Below are 18,183 nucleotides of genomic sequence, written 5' to 3'. Positions count from 1 at the left end.
AGACAAAAGACGGAGCGAGACGCAAAAACTAAGTTACTTTGGCTGGAATTCTTCACCATCTCAAGTGCAGATTGAGATGAACAGCTCAGCTGGTTCATTCCTTGAAACTCCCAACTTTCTTTCCTGTAACTCAATCGCCACTTAACTTTTATCCTCCCGAAACTCACTGTTCCTCACAGTCAGCATTTCTAATATTTCCTACCAGTCCAACCAACTCAACGTCTTCCAGAAAAGTGCAGGGGCATTCTTCTTAACAATGCACCGCATTTATGTTTCTAAAGCACATCTGCAATCACCCCAATTCAGAACCCATTTCAGGGTGGCAATTTATATGAGCGTCATTCTGAGTTCTGGGCTAACTTTCCTGTTCCAATGGCAGCAGTATAATGCAACTCTGTTGGATCAGGAGAAAAACCCATTAAAGCAGTCACATTGAATAGGGATCAACCCAGTTTGCAATGCTGGGCTTAATTTCCACAGGTCTTTGCTAACAGCCAACTTGGTCCTTGATTTTTTTTCTCATCTGGCTGACCATAGGGTGGAGAGAGGAAGTAAAGATGGCAGAGAGAGAAAAGTAAACAATTTTATCTCTTGTTTCTTTGATTCCAGGCAAGCTTCCTCCTTAGTCATAACTAGTAAGATTAGTAATTCAATAGATTATTTGATATACAGCTTCCAACCTGAAACAGGTTCTCTACTCCTGTTATATAGGAGGAGCAAGCTGCATTTTGGATTTCGAGGGTGTGTTTGCGTGTAGTAGTCTTGTAAAAATCTTGTAACTTGGGGTATGATATAAGGTAACATCTGTAACCCTCTTCTCCAAGAGCTTAAAGCAGAGGTGCCCAAACTTGGTGACTTTAAGACTTGTGGACTTCAACTCCCAGAATTCTCCAGCCGGCTGGCTGGGGAATTCTGGGAATTGAAGTCCACAAGTCTTAAAGTTGCCAAGTTTGGGGACCTCTGGCTTGAAGGATGGTAGATTTATACATACAATCCTGAAAGCTCTTCAAGGCATTCTGGGAACTAGACTTTCTCAATTGGCCCCTTTACTACATCACAAAATCCTCTGAGTTTTTAAAGGAAGTGCTGCCATTGAAAATACACTGTATCTTCTCCTTTTCCTCCCCTTCCCTCTCTTCTTCCTTCTTCCAGTTCTACTCAATTCGATGAAGGAAAGGACCAGGGGACACATGATAGCAAGTGTTCCAATATTTGAGGGGCTGCCACAGAGAACAGGGGGGTCAAGCTATTTTCCAAGGCAACTGAAGGCCACATACGGAATAATGGATGGAAACTGAACAAGGAGAGATTTAACCTGGAAATAAGGAGAAACTTTCTGACAGTGAGAACAATCAACCCATGGAATAGAAGTTGCCTTCAGAAGGTGTGGGAGCTTCATCACTGGAAGCTTTCAAGAAGAGATTGGACTGCCATCTGTCAGAAATGGTGTAGGGTCTCCTGTTGGGGAGGGGGGAGTTGGATTGCATGACCTACAAGGTCCCTTCCAACTCTGTTAATTTGTAACTTTGTTACCGGAATTCTGTCAAAGAACAGAACTTTGGAGCTCTTTTCATATCGAGAGGATAGTGTTCCTCTCCAACTCACCACGGCCAACTCATTGCAGGACAAAAGTTATACTAATATCAAAGAAATGGGGGAGTACACTCATTAAAGAAATGATTCCAAAGGAGGAGCAGAATGAAATGTGAGTGGCTAAAGTTAAAATCTTTTTTATTTTATTTTAAATAATTAAATAGAATTGTTCAACTATCCTGCAGTAAGTTGTCCCAGGATGAGTTGGCCAGGGTGAGTTGTCTCATTCCCGATGGCAGAGGAGTGGGGGGTGGGGGGGGGTGAGAGACAGAAAGAGGGAGGGAGAATGTACATATTTATGTTCCTGCATTATGCAACCATCTCTTTAGTGGCCTGTACCTTCCTTGGTGACCATTTATCCCAAGAGAAGAGAAAGGAATATTTTCCATGGCCAGAGGTGGTATTCAGCAGGTTCTGACCAGTTCTGCAGAACCTGTAGCGGAAAGTTTGAGTAGTTCGGAGAACCGGCAAATATCGCCTCTGACTGGCCCCGCCCCCCTCTATTCTCCGCCTCCTGAGTCCCGTCTGATTGGCTGGGTCTTCTTTGGTTGCCCTGCACAAGAGAACGGAGCTGGAAAGCAGGTTAGTGGGGTGGGGAGGGAATGGGGATTTTGCAGTATCCTTCCCCTCCCACGCCACCAAGTCACACCCAACAAGCCACACCATACCCCCCAAGCCACAGAACCGGTAGTAAAAAACATTTGAATCCTACCACTGCCCCATGTGCTCATGTCTTCCAGACGCAAACACCCTACTCCCAGTAGGGAAGAAAGATAAAGGCAAAGCTAACTAACGGACGACGTTGATACGGCGGGAATTACGAAAGCGTAGCTCCGTCTTCTGATTGATAGCCAGGCAGGAATACACCCCTCCCTGATTCAGCTGCACTCTGCGGAGCTGCAGAACAGGTGAGGAAGGGACGTCATGGTCCATATTGTCAGCCACATTCCAGTAGATCTTTGCTGGGGGGTTGGAGGGTGCCAGACATGTGAGGTTGACCGTGCTGTTCACCAGCACAAAACTCCCTGCACTTGAATCCTCCTGAGAGGACGAGACGGTAATTGTTGGGGTCTCGGGACCATCTGGGTGAAATCAAAAGAATATTAACTGTAATCGCGCAATAACTGTTTGTTTAGATACAGCCTATCGGGCTCATCTGTAGGGCCCTGGTTTTATCTTTCTGGCATTAGTTACCCCAGTGTGGTTCAGACAGGAAAAAACAACCAGATGACCAAATTCTTACTTTATGAATTCTACTTTCAGTCTCCCAAAATGTGATTTTTTTTCAAAAGGTAATTGGACTTTCTTTGTTTTTGCCTGAAGACATTTTAGCTTCTCATCCAAGAAGCTTCTTCTGTTCTAGGGTAAGGTTACACTAACGGAACTTTGCAAGTCTGAATAATTATCCTCCCATATCTTTTGCCCCTGAGAAATTAGGAAGGATTTCTTTTGATCTATGCCCCACCTACTATGTAGCCTTGGACTGTGCTGCCTCTTATCTGACCATTCCCTAGGCGGCAATCTCTTCTTCCCTACTCCCAAGGTCATTCTCACATACCATTACACCAGAGATGGTATTCAGCAGGTTCTGACCAGTTCTGGAGAATCAGTAGTGGAAATTTTGAGTAGTTTGGAATGCCACCTCCGATTGACCCCACCCCCATCTATTTTCTCTCTCCCGAGTCCCAGCTGATTGGCTGGGTCTTCTTTGATTGCCCTGCACAGGAGAACGGAGCTGGAAAGCAGGTTAGTGGGGTGGGGAGAAAATGGATATTTTACAGTATCCTTCCCCTGCCACGCCCACCAAGCCACGCCCACCAAGCCACACCACACCCACCAAGCCACACCCACAGAACCAGTAGTAAAGATCCCACCACTGCATTACACCCAGGCTATGGCATTATTGATGGATGGAGCAATTTAATTTGATGTAGTAACTATTTATTCATAGAAAAGGAGCCATATCTTCTGTGTTTTTGGCCACTCCCTGTGATACACAAAGTGTAGATTGCAAGGCTTGAAATATCTGTTCTGGTTTGCATTTGGGTTGAACTTCCTTTTTCCCAAAACATTCAAAGATAGGAGATGCCAACTTCAGGGACAGATAAAGTTGTTCCGTCCAATCCTTTGCATGGCAAGTAGCAATGGAACGTCAAGAAAAAAACTTTTTAAGGGTAAATTTGTGCAACAGTGAGATTTTTTTTAAAAAACCTGAAGTTCAGCTCCCATTCATGAAATTTGTCCAAGCACGGCCATCAGCCAAGGAATTATAGTCACTGGCTTAAATGGTCCATTTAACTTTACAATTCTACAGCTCTATAAAACAGAACATGTAAAACTGGTTACGTCAAGGGTGTACTCACAATAGACGGTCAGGTTGGCAGTGCCACTGGCATTGCCAAAGGGGTTGGAGATGGTACAAGTGTAGACACCAGCATCAGTCCGTAGAGGGTCTCTAATTTGCAGGTAGCCAGATGAACGCAAATAACGGGGATTATCACCCAGGCGGTGACCATCCTTGGTCCAGGAGACAAAACCATGGACGGGAGTGCAGTTGAAAGCCACTAAACCGTTTCCTTCTATCACTTCTGCAGATGGTGGGACCACAGAGATGTTGCCCACTTCCTCTAAGGAAACACACAGGTATGAGCGATCTATTGCATTTTGCAAAGAAAAACAACAACAACAACAAGGCAAGGTCTCTCAAAAAATGTCCTTCAAGTTAATGAAGTGACCTGCTTCTATGGAAGTAGATTAACAGATAATCAGAGTTGGAAGGGATCTTGTAGGTCATCTAGTCCAACCCCCTGCCCAAGCAGGAGACCCTACACCATTTCTGACAGATGGGAGTCCAATCTCTTCTGGAAAGTTTCAAGTGGTGGCATTCCCACAACTTCCGAGGGCAACTTCTGTTCCATTGGTTGATTATTCTCACTGTCAGAAAGTTTCTCCTTATTTCCAGGTTGAATCTCTCCTTGCTCAGTTTCCATCCATTATTCATTGTCTGGCCTACAGGCACTTTAGAAAATAGCTTAGCCCCCCTCCCTCTCTGTGGCAGCCCCTCAAATATTGGAAGACTGCTATGATGTCTCCCCTGGTCCTTCTCTTCACTAGACTAGCCAAGCCCACTTCCTGTAACCATTCTCCATATATTTTAGTCTCCAGTCCCCTAATCATCCTGGTTGCTCTTCTCTGTACTTCTTCTAGAGTCTGAACATCTTTTTTATAGTGTGGTGACCAAAACTGGATGCAGTACTCTAGGTGTGGTTTTCCTAAGGCTTTATAGAGTGGTATTAGCACCTCCCTTGATCTCGATTGTATCCCTCTGTTAATGCAACTTAGGACTGCATTGGCTTTTTGGGCTGCTGCTGCACACTGCTGGCTCCTATTTATCTGGTTGTCCACTAAGACTGCAAGATCCCTCTCACAGTTACTGCTATTGAGCCTGGTTTCACCCAGTCTATATGTGTCCTTTTGGTTTTTCTTGCCTAAGTGTAGGACTTTACTTTTTCTACATGGAATTTCGTTTTGTTAGATGCAGCCCAGTGTCCTATCTGTCAAGATCCATCTTGACAATAAGATCTTTCTTGCATGTCTCTCGTGCGACAAAAGTCAACACTAGGGCAAGCAGCAAACCATAATGGCTAGAACCTAGGAGGAGCGTTCCCACAGGAGAAGGAGATTAAGGTTAAAATGGGATAAAGTAATTTGTGATCGCTGTGGGATTCCAGAATTATCTTGGCATATTTGTGAACCTGGGTCATCATATCATATCCTGGATTAGTGCATTTGTTTGGATGTAGCATGTGATGCTACATGGACACACAAATGTGTTTTATTAACCAGGACTATGTTTTGGCACATGACTGGGGAGAAGAATATGGACTTCAAAATACAGCTGACTTACAGCTCCCCAAATCTATGACTATTGGTGTGCCAACCCACAGCTGTTGGGAACTGAAGTTCAACACTAACAATTATTGGCTCCCAAATTTGGACAGACCAAACATGAAAAAGAGAGGATAAATAAATCAGAAAAGTTGGCTTCCGAGGTCAGGAATTCCCTTTTTAATAGGGCTGTTGAGATATTAGTGGCATCAAAGAAAACATCTTCACCGCAATCGTATTAAACCTTGGTCTAACTCACCATAAACTTGAATAGTGATGTTTCCCTTCTGGACGACACCCCCCAGAGGGAAGATCTCCACTGAATAGATGCCGGAATCCATGGTCCTCAGGTCAGAAATATTGAGGTTGCCATGCACGGGGTCCACACTGAACTGAGACTGGAAACTGGGATCTACCTTCACTGTAAAATTAGGGCGCAGGTTTCCTGTTGCCAGGATGGTTGCATTCCTTCTCCAGATGATAGTAATTTGGACTTGAGCGGAGGGTAAAGAGAATGGAATGGGGAGAGAAACAGAATTCCCAACAAGCACAGCCAGAGGGAAGGAAGATAGAACAGGGAATAATGAGGCTGAAAAGAGAGAAAACAAGTAAGCAGTCAATATAATTTTCTCTGCTATCAATGGAAACATGAATCATTGCAATGGATGGAGTGACCTTATCTGGGCTGCAAAAATCTTCATGACCACTTGAGGGCAGCAAAGAGTTTTCTGTAGCCCTTGGTTGACTGTAAGTGTTTAAAGTTGTGGCGGTGCAGTGGTTAGAATGCAATATTGCAGGCAAACTCAGCTCACTGTCTGGACTCTGAAGTACCATCTGGCTCAAAGTTGATGCAACCTTCCATCCATCCCAGGTCGGTAAAATGAGGACCCAGATTGTTGGGGGCAATATGCTGAATCTGTAAACCACTTAGAGAGGGCTGTAAAAGCACAGATATATATATATATATATATATATATATATATATATATATATATATATATATATATATATATATATATATATATATGTGTGTGTTTTCTGAGGTTCTCGCGGGTATTTATATGTAGATCTTTGGTTGTTCGGGTTTTCTCCCGCGTAAGATTTGAAGTATCTAGGCAACGTTTCGATGAAGTCTCATTCATCATCTTCAGGCTTCTGTCTCCAGCTCTGTGCTTCTCAGAGTAATGGAGATTGCAGCTGCTTCCTCCTTTTAACTGCCAGTGGGGGTGGAACTTGATTGGGTGGGGGCTTGGCTGTGTTCCTACCACCTACCTAGAAAAAACTACCAAATCCAAAATAAAAGCCTCCCCCATCAGTGAAGAAATCCAGCAAGGAATCATACCCAGAGAAAAATCATCCAGATGCCCCAAGCTTTATGGTCTCCCCAAAATACACAAAGAAGGAACCCCACTCAGACCAATAGTCAGCTCCATAGGCTCACCTCTACAAAACCTGGCCAAATTTCTTGCCAAACAACTACAACCCTATGCAGAATCCATCAACTCACACGTAAGAAACTCATTCCAGTTCATCGAGATCATAAAGAAACAAAACTTACAACCTAGCGACCTACTAGTAAGCTTCGATGTCACATCCCTCTTCACCCAAGTGCCAATAAAAGAAGCCTTGACAGCCATCCAAAACAAATACAACCCCCAAGCACATCCTAGATCTAACCAACCACTGCCTATCCAATACTTACTTCACCTACAATGGACAAAAATACAAACAAATAGAAGGAGCACCTATGGGATCACCCCTCTCACCTGTCATCGCAAACCTCTACATGGAACACTTTGAAACACAAGCTCTAGAAAAATACGACCACAAACCCAAACTCTGGCTCAGATACGTAGATGACACCTTCATAATCTGGCCACACGGGAAAGAAAAACTGAACAACTTCCTCACATACCTCAACAGTCTACACCCCAAAATACAATTCACCATGGAAACAGAAGCCAACAATCAACTTCCCTTCCTAGATGTCTTGGTATACAAAAGATCCGATGGCTCCCTAGGACACACCATCTACCAGAAGAAAACACATACTAACCGCTATCTACATGCACTCTCACACCACCACCCAGCACAGATCAATTCCGTAGCCAAGACACTCATCTCCAGAACAAAATGCTTAGCCGATGAACAACAACCAAAAAACCGAACTACACACTCTCACCAACGTACTCACAGCCAATGGATTCCAAAGAAAGAAGATTACCCACCTAATCCAAAAAGAAGCCCCAACCAAAATCCAAGACAGAGAACAAGAAAACGGAAAAGCCCTCCTCCCATATATAAAAGGCACTACAGACAAAATTAGCAAGATCCTCCAAAAACACAACATCAAAACAGCATTCTGCACAAACAAAAAAATATCCACCATCCTAAGAAACCCCAAAGACAAAATCGAATTAGAAAACCAAGGAGTATACGAAATCCCTGCACAGCCTGCCCTAACACATACATTGGACAAACTAACAGAAGAATAAGCGCACGCATTGAAGAACATAAGAACTCAATCAAAAAAGAAGAAACGACCTCTTCCTGGTCCAACACCTCAAAGCCACAGGACATGAAATTGATTTAAAAATACCAGAACTATCGCCAAAACCGAACACTTCAACAGCAGAATAATCAGAGAAGCCATAGAGATAGAAAAACGCCCACACAGCATGAACAAACGAGATGACACCTCCGCCTTCCAGCCATTTGGAAACCCGCCCTCATGAACAGACAGTACCTAACATGAAGAAGGACACTGGACCCACACCCATGAGAGCCACACAAGATGCCACCACCACACTTCCATGTAGAAAACAGACTCCCACCCATTCAGAAAATGAGAAACGACCATGGACCAGAAGCTGCACTGCAGCTGCATCACTACCCACTTCAAACCCCTCTGAGCCATACATGAAGCAAACCAACACCCACTATGAAGATGCAGCAGGACCACGAACTAGAAGCCAAACAGCAAGATCACAACTCTCCAGCTCAAATCCCCCAGCAACTAAGACTAACCTGAGCACAACCAAGCCCCCACCTGAACAGAACACGCCTCCAACCAATCAGAACACGGCTAACCCCCAACCAATCAGAACACAGCCAAACCCCCTACCAATGAGAACACACCCCCACCCAATCAGAACACAGCCAAGCCCCCACCCAATCAAGTCCCACCCCACTGGCAGTTAAAAGGAGGAAGCAGCTGCAATCTCCATTACTCTGAGAAGCACAGAGCTGGAGACAGAAGCCTGAAGATGATGAATGAGACTTCATCGAAACGTTGCCTAGATACTTCAAATCTTACGCGGGAGAAAACCCGAACAACCAAAGATCCACATATATATATATATATATATATATATATATATATATATATATATATATATATATATATATATATATATATGTTTTCTGAGGTTCTCGGGTATTTATATGTGGATCTTTGGTTGTTGATCCACTGGCAGTTAAAAGGAGGAAGCAGCTGCAATCTCACATTACTCTGAAAAGCACAGAGCCGGAGACAGAAGCCTGAAGATGATGAATGAGACTTCATCGAAACGTTGCCTAGATACTTCGAATCTTACGCGGGAGAAAACCCGAACAACCAAAGATCCACATATATATATATATATGTGCTATTGCTATTCAGACTTTTGCAGTTCAGATATGGTAGCCCTTGCAGAGGGAGAAATGACTCTTCCAAAAGGCAATATCAAAATTAAATGAAAATTAAACTGAGAATTTTGGGAAGATAGGAAGCTAGATGAAGCCCTTTAGCCCAGCTAGATGGATCAGTTCTTCCTTGTATTAATCATCTTTCCATTATGGTATAAAGCCATTCCTGCCTTCACTCTATTCAATCATATGGTCAGTTATTTACTTTAAAAAAAACTTGCTAACAACCATGGAGTTTTTGCAGCGGACATAAAAACATTTTCCTCCATCCGCGTCCAAACTGTAAATCCAAGCAATGCCAATTTAAATAAGTGGCTATCTCAAGCAGTAGCTTCTCTTCATGTGAATATAAATAAGTAAATAAGCAAATCAACATATAATCTTTCTTATGTTCCTTCCATTTTCCTCATCAACTCTCTACACTGACACTTACCCAATTATCTTTGTCCTTAGAATAACTTAGAACTAAGGAGAAATTTCCTGACAGAACAATTAATCAGTGGAACAACTTCCTCCAGCAGTTGAAAATGTTCCAACACTGGAAGTCTTTTAAAAGATGTTGGAGAACCATTTGTCCGAAGTGGTACAGGGGGTTGGACTAGAAGACCTCCAAATTCCCTTCCAACTCTGATATTCTATTCTATTCTGTTCTGTTCTGTTCTGTTCTGTTCTGTTCTGTTCTATTCTATTCTAATTCCATGGGCCATCAAAACTATAAAGATTGCTTAAAGACTGTGGAAGAGAGATAACTTCCTTGTTACAGGTTCACACAAAATAACATATTTTTAAAATGGATAATCAGCCACATGACTTGGCTCTTGCCAAATGTCTAGTTTTTTTTAAAAAAACATGTACAAACATCAACATTCAGGCATCATTATTTCAAAATAACTAAGCTTGTGAAGACAGCTTCAAATACTGCTGCCCATGGTCACATTTAAAACTCGCTGGATTTGGTATCGTGTTGCATCAGTCTCAGGCTTAAAAATGTTGGCCTTAAACCTTGTTTAAGTATAATCAACTTGCCCTCTGTTTTTCCAAACATGGCCAGTTTCACAGAGTTGTGAAAAAAAAAACAGGGTGTAATGTACTAACAATATTAGGCTGTGCAGATTTGAAAATGAGTAGGATTTTAGAATTTGTTAATCTAATATTTTCCCATCTATTTCATTCCCAAGCCCAATTACCATAGTTAATAGAAAGGGAAATAGGATCCTTCCTCCCTCCCTTCTCTTTTTCCTTCCCTTCTTTCTTTCCCTTTACTGAAATAAGAATTAAGAATCCTTACTACCACCTTCAATTTAACTAGAGAAGGAAGATAGAATAGATTTTTTTTGTTGGCCAAGTGTGATTGGACACACAAGGAATTTGTCCTTGGTGCATAGGCTCTCAGTGTACATAAGAAAAAAATATATAAAAATACATTTATCAAGAATCATAAGATACAACACTTAGGGATAATCATAGGTTACTAATAATCAATCAGATCAAATAAACACTGCCTTTCTGTAAGATCTTAGGCTGAATGAGGCTGGTTTGAGGCTGAGCATAACATGGGAACTCAATTGAAGTGGTCAAACAAACAAACAAAAAACATGAAAAAAGGGGGTTTTTTTCCACCACCTTTTACCCTCATTTTTGTAGCCTCAGCTTTCTCTTATAATTAGTTGTAATGAACATTATATAGTCATGAGCACTGATATTAAAATTCAATCCCCAAGCTTGCCAACAGCTGTTTTAAATTTGTATACATTTAAATAAATTAAACTTCTGTTAAATAATTTACTTTTACAAGGCAAGCCCATCATCACCATGGCATTGTACTAGAAAAAGAAAGCTGGAATCTCGTAATAAGTAATATAAAGGATTGCCATTTCAATTCTATTCCTCTATGATTATTTCCCCTAAGAGATAAGCTCACAAAAAGAAAAAAAACCCCACATCTCTTCATGCATCAAGATAAAGTTTAATCGGTTTCTTTTATGCAGAAGAACAGACAAGTATATCCTTACAGTACATAGCAAATGTAAGTGGTGTTATAATATTAAATTCCTACCCTGGGCACTAGATCTATGTTTTTGGCAACATTAAGATATATACATTCGCAGAATTCCCCGGCCATCATACTGACAGGAGAATTCCGGAAGTTGAAGTTTACATGTTTAAAGTTACTAAGTTTGGAAAAATATTGCATTAGATTATGCTTCCGAACCTCACATTAGATGACATGAAGGACTTCTGCCTGGTAACTAATTAAAAAGGCCAGAGGACTAAGATCTGGAGAACTTGTCATATGGTAGACAGTTCTCTTGAAAACAGCTTACCTCCATCTTGACTGAGAACATCTCACAGACCCCAAATCCTTCCTCTGACGCATCATCACCGCCACAGACCAGTTTAAACATGGAAGAACAACTCTTTGCTAAGCACAACCCCCTTCATCTTGCAGACAGCACCGAACCCAACTTAAACCAGTGCTTAAACCAGATGCTATGTGTTTTTGGAAGCTCCAAAAGGCCATGTAAGAGCATGGTCCTCGTGCACAGATTCTGGAAGTTTTCGGAGGCCATGTAAGAGTACACCCCATTCTCACGCAGTCTCTGCAGCCTCTGAAAGTCACATGAGAATGGGATGAGTGTGGAAATGTACTCAGGGGTGGGCTTCAAAAATTTCAGCAAACTCTGCCCGGTTGCTGGGTGGGCATGGCCGTGGAGGGCATGGCCTAGTCAGTCTCCTGCACCATGGTGGTGGTGGTGGGGGTTCCCTCCCCGGGCTCTGTAAGCCGAAAATGGGCCTGTTTCAGGTCTTCCCAAACTTCCGGGAGGCCCTTTTTATGCCCTCCCTGAGCCTCCGCGTGGGCCCTGCACTTACCTGCATCCAAAACGGACCACGTGGGGACTCCTGGGAGGGGCAGGGCAGGGTGGGGAGGGCCAGCCAGGAGTGGGATTTGGGGGCTCTCCAAACTATGCAGACTCTTAACTAGAGGATCTCCCGAACCCCTGCAAACCCCCAGCAGCCACCCCTCAATGCGCTTTTCAGAATTGTTAGTGTCAGATATTGGCGAATGTTAGTGTGTCACCCGAAATGTCATTGCATGTCACCGTTGGCATGCATGTCATAGGTTCGCCATCACTAGGCTAGACAGAGCCCTCCATGAAGTTAGAGCAGGGGTGGGATTCTACCGGTTCACACCTATTCGCTAGAATCGGTTGTTAGCATTATAAGCAGTTTGGAGAACCGGTTGTTAGAAGAAATTACTGGCCTAATCCTGTAAGGAAGGCAGGAAGGAAACATTCTGGTGTTGCTTACAGAAACTGCCTCTCCGTTAACCCTTATTACATTCTTGGCAGGACTAGACTTCCTGCCTCAGGAACTTCTCTGGAGTATTTTTTCCCCCTCCTTTGCTGGTACTTTGCTTGTGTGGAGTGACCATTCAAAGTTACAATGGCACTGAAAAAAGTGACTTATGACCACACTTACAACTGTTGCAGCATCCCCAGTCATGAGAGGCCAGGCGAGGAGATGCATGCCTCAATGTGAGTGATGTTGAGTTGGTCACACCCAGCCAGTCACATGACCACCAAGCCACGCCCACCAACTAAGCCACACCCACAGAACCGGTTGTTAAAAAAATTGAATCCCACCCCTGAGTTAGAGGACAGATGCAAAACTAAAGCCATCCCATCTTTTAGTTATCGCAATAGCACTTAGACTTATATAGCTCTTCAAAGTGCTTTAGAACCCTCTCTAAGCAATTTACAGAGTCAGCCTATTGCCCCAAAACTATTTGGGTCCTCATTTTACCCACCTCGGAAGGATGGGAAGCTGAGTCAACTTTGTGCCGGTCAGGATCGAACTCCTGGCAGTGGGCAGAGTTAGCTTGCAATACTGCGGTCTAACCACTGTGCCACCACGGCTCTTTTAAAGTGGATAATTTGTATTTTTAGAGTGTTTTGTTTGTATTGTATGCCTTTTTGTATTTTTAAAATTCTTTTTTAACAAGTTGCCCGGGGGTCACATTTCAGCGAGATGAGTGGCAAACAAATGTAATTAGTAATTTTTAATAAATAAAAAAAAACTGAACAAAGCAGTCTGCCAAATCAAATCTCCAGGTATCAAGGTGGAGTGACTCAGTTTTCAGTATGGAAGGACCACTTAGAATTAATGGCTGGAACTATCTGGATCAAAGAACTATCTGCCTCCAGGCACACCTGAGACCTTTTTACACACTTCAAACATGAGTGAGAGACTCACCAGGCAAACTTTTAGTTTCATTGTCCTAGTTCAATTATTCCCCAGTCCTGTGTTTTGTAAGGATGGGAGCGGAAAAGACTCCTTGCCAGGTTGGGAAACAAGAATGTTAAGAATGAAACAGGTTTGCCAGCCATTCTAGAAGTGTTTTCAGTTTAAGATTGACATTGTTTGACCTTAAGAACCCTTCCAAAATGATATAAAAAAACCCCATCAACCCTTCACTTCGAGCTCAAGTTACTACCATGCTCAAGAGATTTTGAAATGTTTTGCACAACTCACATGCTTGGTTTGGTTTTCACTTAATATGCTGTGTGAACTCAACAAGTTGTAGCTTATTCAACTAACCATGGCTTAGCACAGTGAGAATGTTAGGAAGGAAAAGGATTAAATCTGACACCTGAAGTTGCCTCAGAATGAACTGAATCGCTTTGTTTATTGAATTATTTCCCTGTGACAGGGATTGCTCCGCCAACAGGCAATTCAAATGGATCTTCCTGATTTTTGGGGGGTGGGAGAATATCTATAATTATATATTATATGAGCCTCTCTGGCGCAGTGGTTAGAGTGCAGTACTGCAAGCTACTTCTGCAGCCCGCTGCCTACAATTTGGTAGTTCAAACCCCACCAGGCTCAAGGTTGACTCAACCTTCCATCCTTCCGAGGTGGGTAAAATGAGGAACCAGATTGTTGGGGGCAATAGGCTGACTCTGTAAACCGCTTAGAGAGGGCTGTAAAGCACTATAAAGTGGTATATAAGTCTAAGTGCTATTGCTATAACATCTCGTCATTTTAATGCTCTAATGTTTGCCATGTCTGGCCAAATTCACACCTATTGTACTAAAACATAACTTAACCCATGAAATCAAATCACTTTGCTCCCAGCACCTCATCTACCTCACTACAATCTGGTGGGTGGTCTTCAGCACCCTTAGTGGTCTTGATCTCATTCCACCCTCTGTGTAGCTCCTGCCTGAAGTTCATCTCCACACATCTAAAGGACAGGTGATGAAATGTATAGAGTGGCCTCATCCCCACATAAATATATATGGGGCAGAATGTCTGATGGAAATCCAAGATGAGTTCAATCGTTTACGATCCATCGACTGAGCACCTCAAAGAAGTAGGACTCTGAAGCTGAAGGATTTATGCAAGTTCATGAGAACATTGCTGCTAGCCATCTACTCTCCTGCATTAGATCTTCCACCCAGTACAGGTCAAAATGGATAGGCAACTAAGACAGTGACATCAACGGATGAGCACAACTCTACTCCTTTCCCTACATCCTTTGAACCTATTTTCTGAACAGGCCTAATGTGGAACACTTGAAGGTTCATAGGGTGGTTGGTCTCTCTTCTCTTTTCCTGGCCTTTAAGCCTACCTGAGAATACAAAATAGCAGTCAGACTATGACTTTTATGCTTCCGCATTGTGTGATGCTGTTATCCCAAGCTTTTTACGGCTTCCCTTAACTTAGGGAGCCATAGAGTGACAAAATCAACACTTCCCTCCTCCCTGTTTGGCTGAAAATGTGGCGTGCCATGCCACGAAGCCCATCTCCAAAGCGTCCTCCCATCCTCCTTCCATTTTCTCTTGCAAGTCCATTTATTGCCTGTCTGCAGCACCACCAAGGAGAAGCAATAGTCCTCCGATTGATGGACCCAGCCTAAACCCGACCCTTTTTTTTCCCTATCTCCAGCTCCTTTGAGCCATCCATATAAACAAACCCTGAAGCCAGCAGGGCCCCCAGGTCTGAGCCCTTGTAAATTAAAAGCTGCACAACAGCATCGGCCACACGCCAGGGGCTGCATTAGCAGGAGCTGTGTGAGAAAAGCCGGGAGCCAGCGGGGGAAGACGACAGGAGAAGATGGATGAAAATTGGCTCAGTGGGAGCCAAGCAGCTACCACACACTCTAATGGATGGGCCAGCCCCCTAAGGGGAAAGAGAGAGGGGGTAGGGATAGGAGAAGGCCATAAATCTAGCAGGACGGGGTCGGTGGGGGATGAACAACCAAGTTCCCCTGTGCTGGGCTCAGGTTGAAGAAGGCATTGATCGAAAGGTGGCTATCTTTTAATTGCAAAGGTTTCTCCCCCCCCACTCCCACACACACACAAACACACTTCTTCATTTGAGCGTAACAGGAAGAAATCAGGATGGGGACACTTTGGCTAGGATGAAGGAATGGAAGAAGGCTTGCTGCCTGTCCTGTTGCTGTTAAGGAGGCCACCAACTCGCTTCTATCCATCACTAAAGAAAGGTGACAACTGAAGGTGGGAAAGTCTAGACAGAAAAGAGCAGAGATAAGCAGGTAGAAATGCTTTTCCTAGACCAGGGATGGAGAACGATGGGCTCCTTTAATGACTTGTGGACTTCAACTCCCAGAATTCCTGAGCCAGCCAGTTGAAGTCCACAAGTCATCAAGGGGCCATCGTTCATTTTTGGGTCTCATGGAAAAAGAACTGAAGAAAAAAAAAAAGGAACTTTGTTACTATATATGTTGACGGCAGCAAGACTATTGTTTGAACAAAAATGGAAGGACACTTCGATATCTACCATGGAAGAACGGTTGCAGAAGTTGATGGAGTTGGCCGAAATGGCAAAAATGACCACTTTGATTAAAGAAAATAACATAAGTACTTTTGTTTCCACATGGAAACCGCTTCTGAACTTCATGCTTGATGTGGATAAGAATGTAACTCTGACTTGGGGTTTTACAGATTAGATTGATAGATCTTTATAGAAATGGCTTGTTCATACCATTATGGAAAAGCCAAAAGCTGTGATTTGATGCTAATGTCTTATTCTGCTGCAACAGAGAGAGTCAGAAGTCAGTGCTTCTTTTTCTTTTCTTTTTCAACGACAACGACAATGACAGCGACAGCGACAGTGACAATGATGACGACGACAATGATGACAATGACAATAACAATAACAATGGAGCCATAGTTCCCCACCCCTGTCTTAAACAATCACACACGCGCCACCATTACTATCCTCACATTGCTTTCAATGTGAAAAGTTCAATCAGGAAACTCTTTAATCGATCAGGCAACTTTTTAAAAATGAGTGTTGGTTGCCTTGTTCCCAGAGACAAGGAGATAAGTCATGGTTCACTTACTGAATGAGATACATGCACACAACATCACTAAGCCAAAGGCTGGGGGCTTGGAGTAAACCAATTGCATGAACAGCTTTCTTTTTCCAGTGTACATTGGTTACTTTTTCCTAATGAGATTCAGGCTAGATCTGAAACGTCAAGGTAAAGATGACATCTTCCTTGAGTTGAGCTCAACCACCCATGATTAGAAGTACACATTCTTTTGTTGGGAAAATACAGAAGGTTTTGCCATTGTGTCCTTCTGGAGTGTTTCTTTCACTTTCCCAATCTAGCCTACAACCCTGGTTATTTCCCAGCCATAGTCTAATTAGGGCAGTGTTTCTCAACCTTGGCAACTTTAAGATAATGTGGTTTTCAGAATTCCCAGAATTCCCCAGCCAACATGCTAAACTAGGAGCTCCAATCCTGATAGAAGTTTTAAGATCAGCCGAGGTTAGTTAGATCTACTAGAAGGTACAATATGGCTCCTTTTGCTAATCAGGATCAGAGACTGGCAACAATTCTGCTTATATGTGGTTCTTTTATGACTGGAGTAGATTCTATTTTAAACAGTCAGAAACTTTGTCGTCAAATATCAATTTCTGATATATGAGAGTCATGTATGGCTTTCCCTGCCTCATGTGTGTATGACCAGGGGCTTGAAACCATACATCAGAATTTCTCATCCTTGGAACTTGAAGACATGGACTTCAACTCCCAGAATTCCGCAGCTAGCGTGGAAGTCTGGGAGTGGAAGTCCACACATCTTCAGGTTAAATTAACTTTCATCTCTAGTAAATGTATTTAATTTTCATTAAGTCATTCAATTTTGTTCATTTGATTTTATGTTGACTCTTAATGACTATTTACAAAGTCTTTAAAAGAACCCTGAGAAAGCTTAGGGTTGGAGTTAGGGTCAGGGTTAGGGTTAGGGTTGGGGTTGGGGTTGGAACTGGGGTTGGGGTTAGGGTTGGGGTTGGGGTTGGGTTGGTGAGGTTGGGGTTGGGGTTGGGGTTGGGGTTAGGGTTGGGGTTAGGGTGGGATTTGACATAGATGGTAAAGGATAGGGTTAAGGTTAGGGATAGGGTTAGGGTTAGTACACTGAAAACCCCTGTTTACAAAAAAACTGTTTAAAAGGCTTGGATTAGGGTAGGGTTAGGGTTAGGGTTAGGGATAGGGATAGGAATAGGGTTAGGATAAGGTAAGGGTTAGGGTTAGACATAGAGTTAGGGATAGGGTTAGGGATAGGGATAGGGATAGGGTTAGGGATAGGGTTAGGAATAGGGTTAGGATAAGTTAAGGGTTAGGGTTAGACTTAGAGTTAGGGTTAGGGATAGGGTTAGGGTTAGGGATAGGGTTAGGGTTAGGGTTAGGGATAGGGTTAGGGATAGTCTTAGGGATAGGGATAGGGTTACGGTTAGGGATAGGGATAGGGTTAGGGTTAGGGATAGGGTTAGGGATAGGGATAGGGTTAGGGATAGGGTTAGGGATAGGGATAGGGATAGGGTTAGGGTTAGGGATAGGGTTAGGGTTAGGGTTAGGGTTAGGGATAGGGTTAGGGATAGGGATAGGGTTAGGGATAGGGTTAGGGATAGGGATAGGGTTAGGGTTAGGGATAGGGATAGGGATAGGGATAGGGATAGGGATAGGGTTAGGGATAGGGTTAG

The 18,183-nt window shown here is 43.2% G+C and overlaps 1 protein-coding gene across 1 annotated transcript in view; it reads right to left on the bottom strand.

Moving 5' to 3' along the window:
• The window catches only part of VSIG10L (V-set and immunoglobulin domain containing 10 like), a 37,653-nt gene that overhangs the window by 16,054 nt on the left and 3,416 nt on the right, over positions 1–18,183 (bottom strand). Inside the window, exons 2-4 of the mRNA XM_026718801.2 lie at positions 5,741–6,070; positions 3,957–4,220; positions 2,388–2,675 (exon numbers count right to left, since the gene is read on the bottom strand). Of these exons, the coding sequence (XP_026574586.2) occupies positions 2,388–2,675; positions 3,957–4,220; positions 5,741–6,070 (882 nt within the window). The remainder of the gene's footprint in view (positions 1–2,387; positions 2,676–3,956; positions 4,221–5,740; positions 6,071–18,183) is intronic.

Source organism: Pseudonaja textilis, chromosome 10 (assembly GCF_049901715.1).
Source record: "Pseudonaja textilis isolate UNSWEBS1 chromosome 10, rPseTex1.2, whole genome shotgun sequence".
Taxonomy (NCBI): domain Eukaryota; kingdom Metazoa; phylum Chordata; class Lepidosauria; order Squamata; family Elapidae; genus Pseudonaja; species Pseudonaja textilis.
This window is presented reverse-complemented; position numbering and strand designations above follow the sequence as displayed.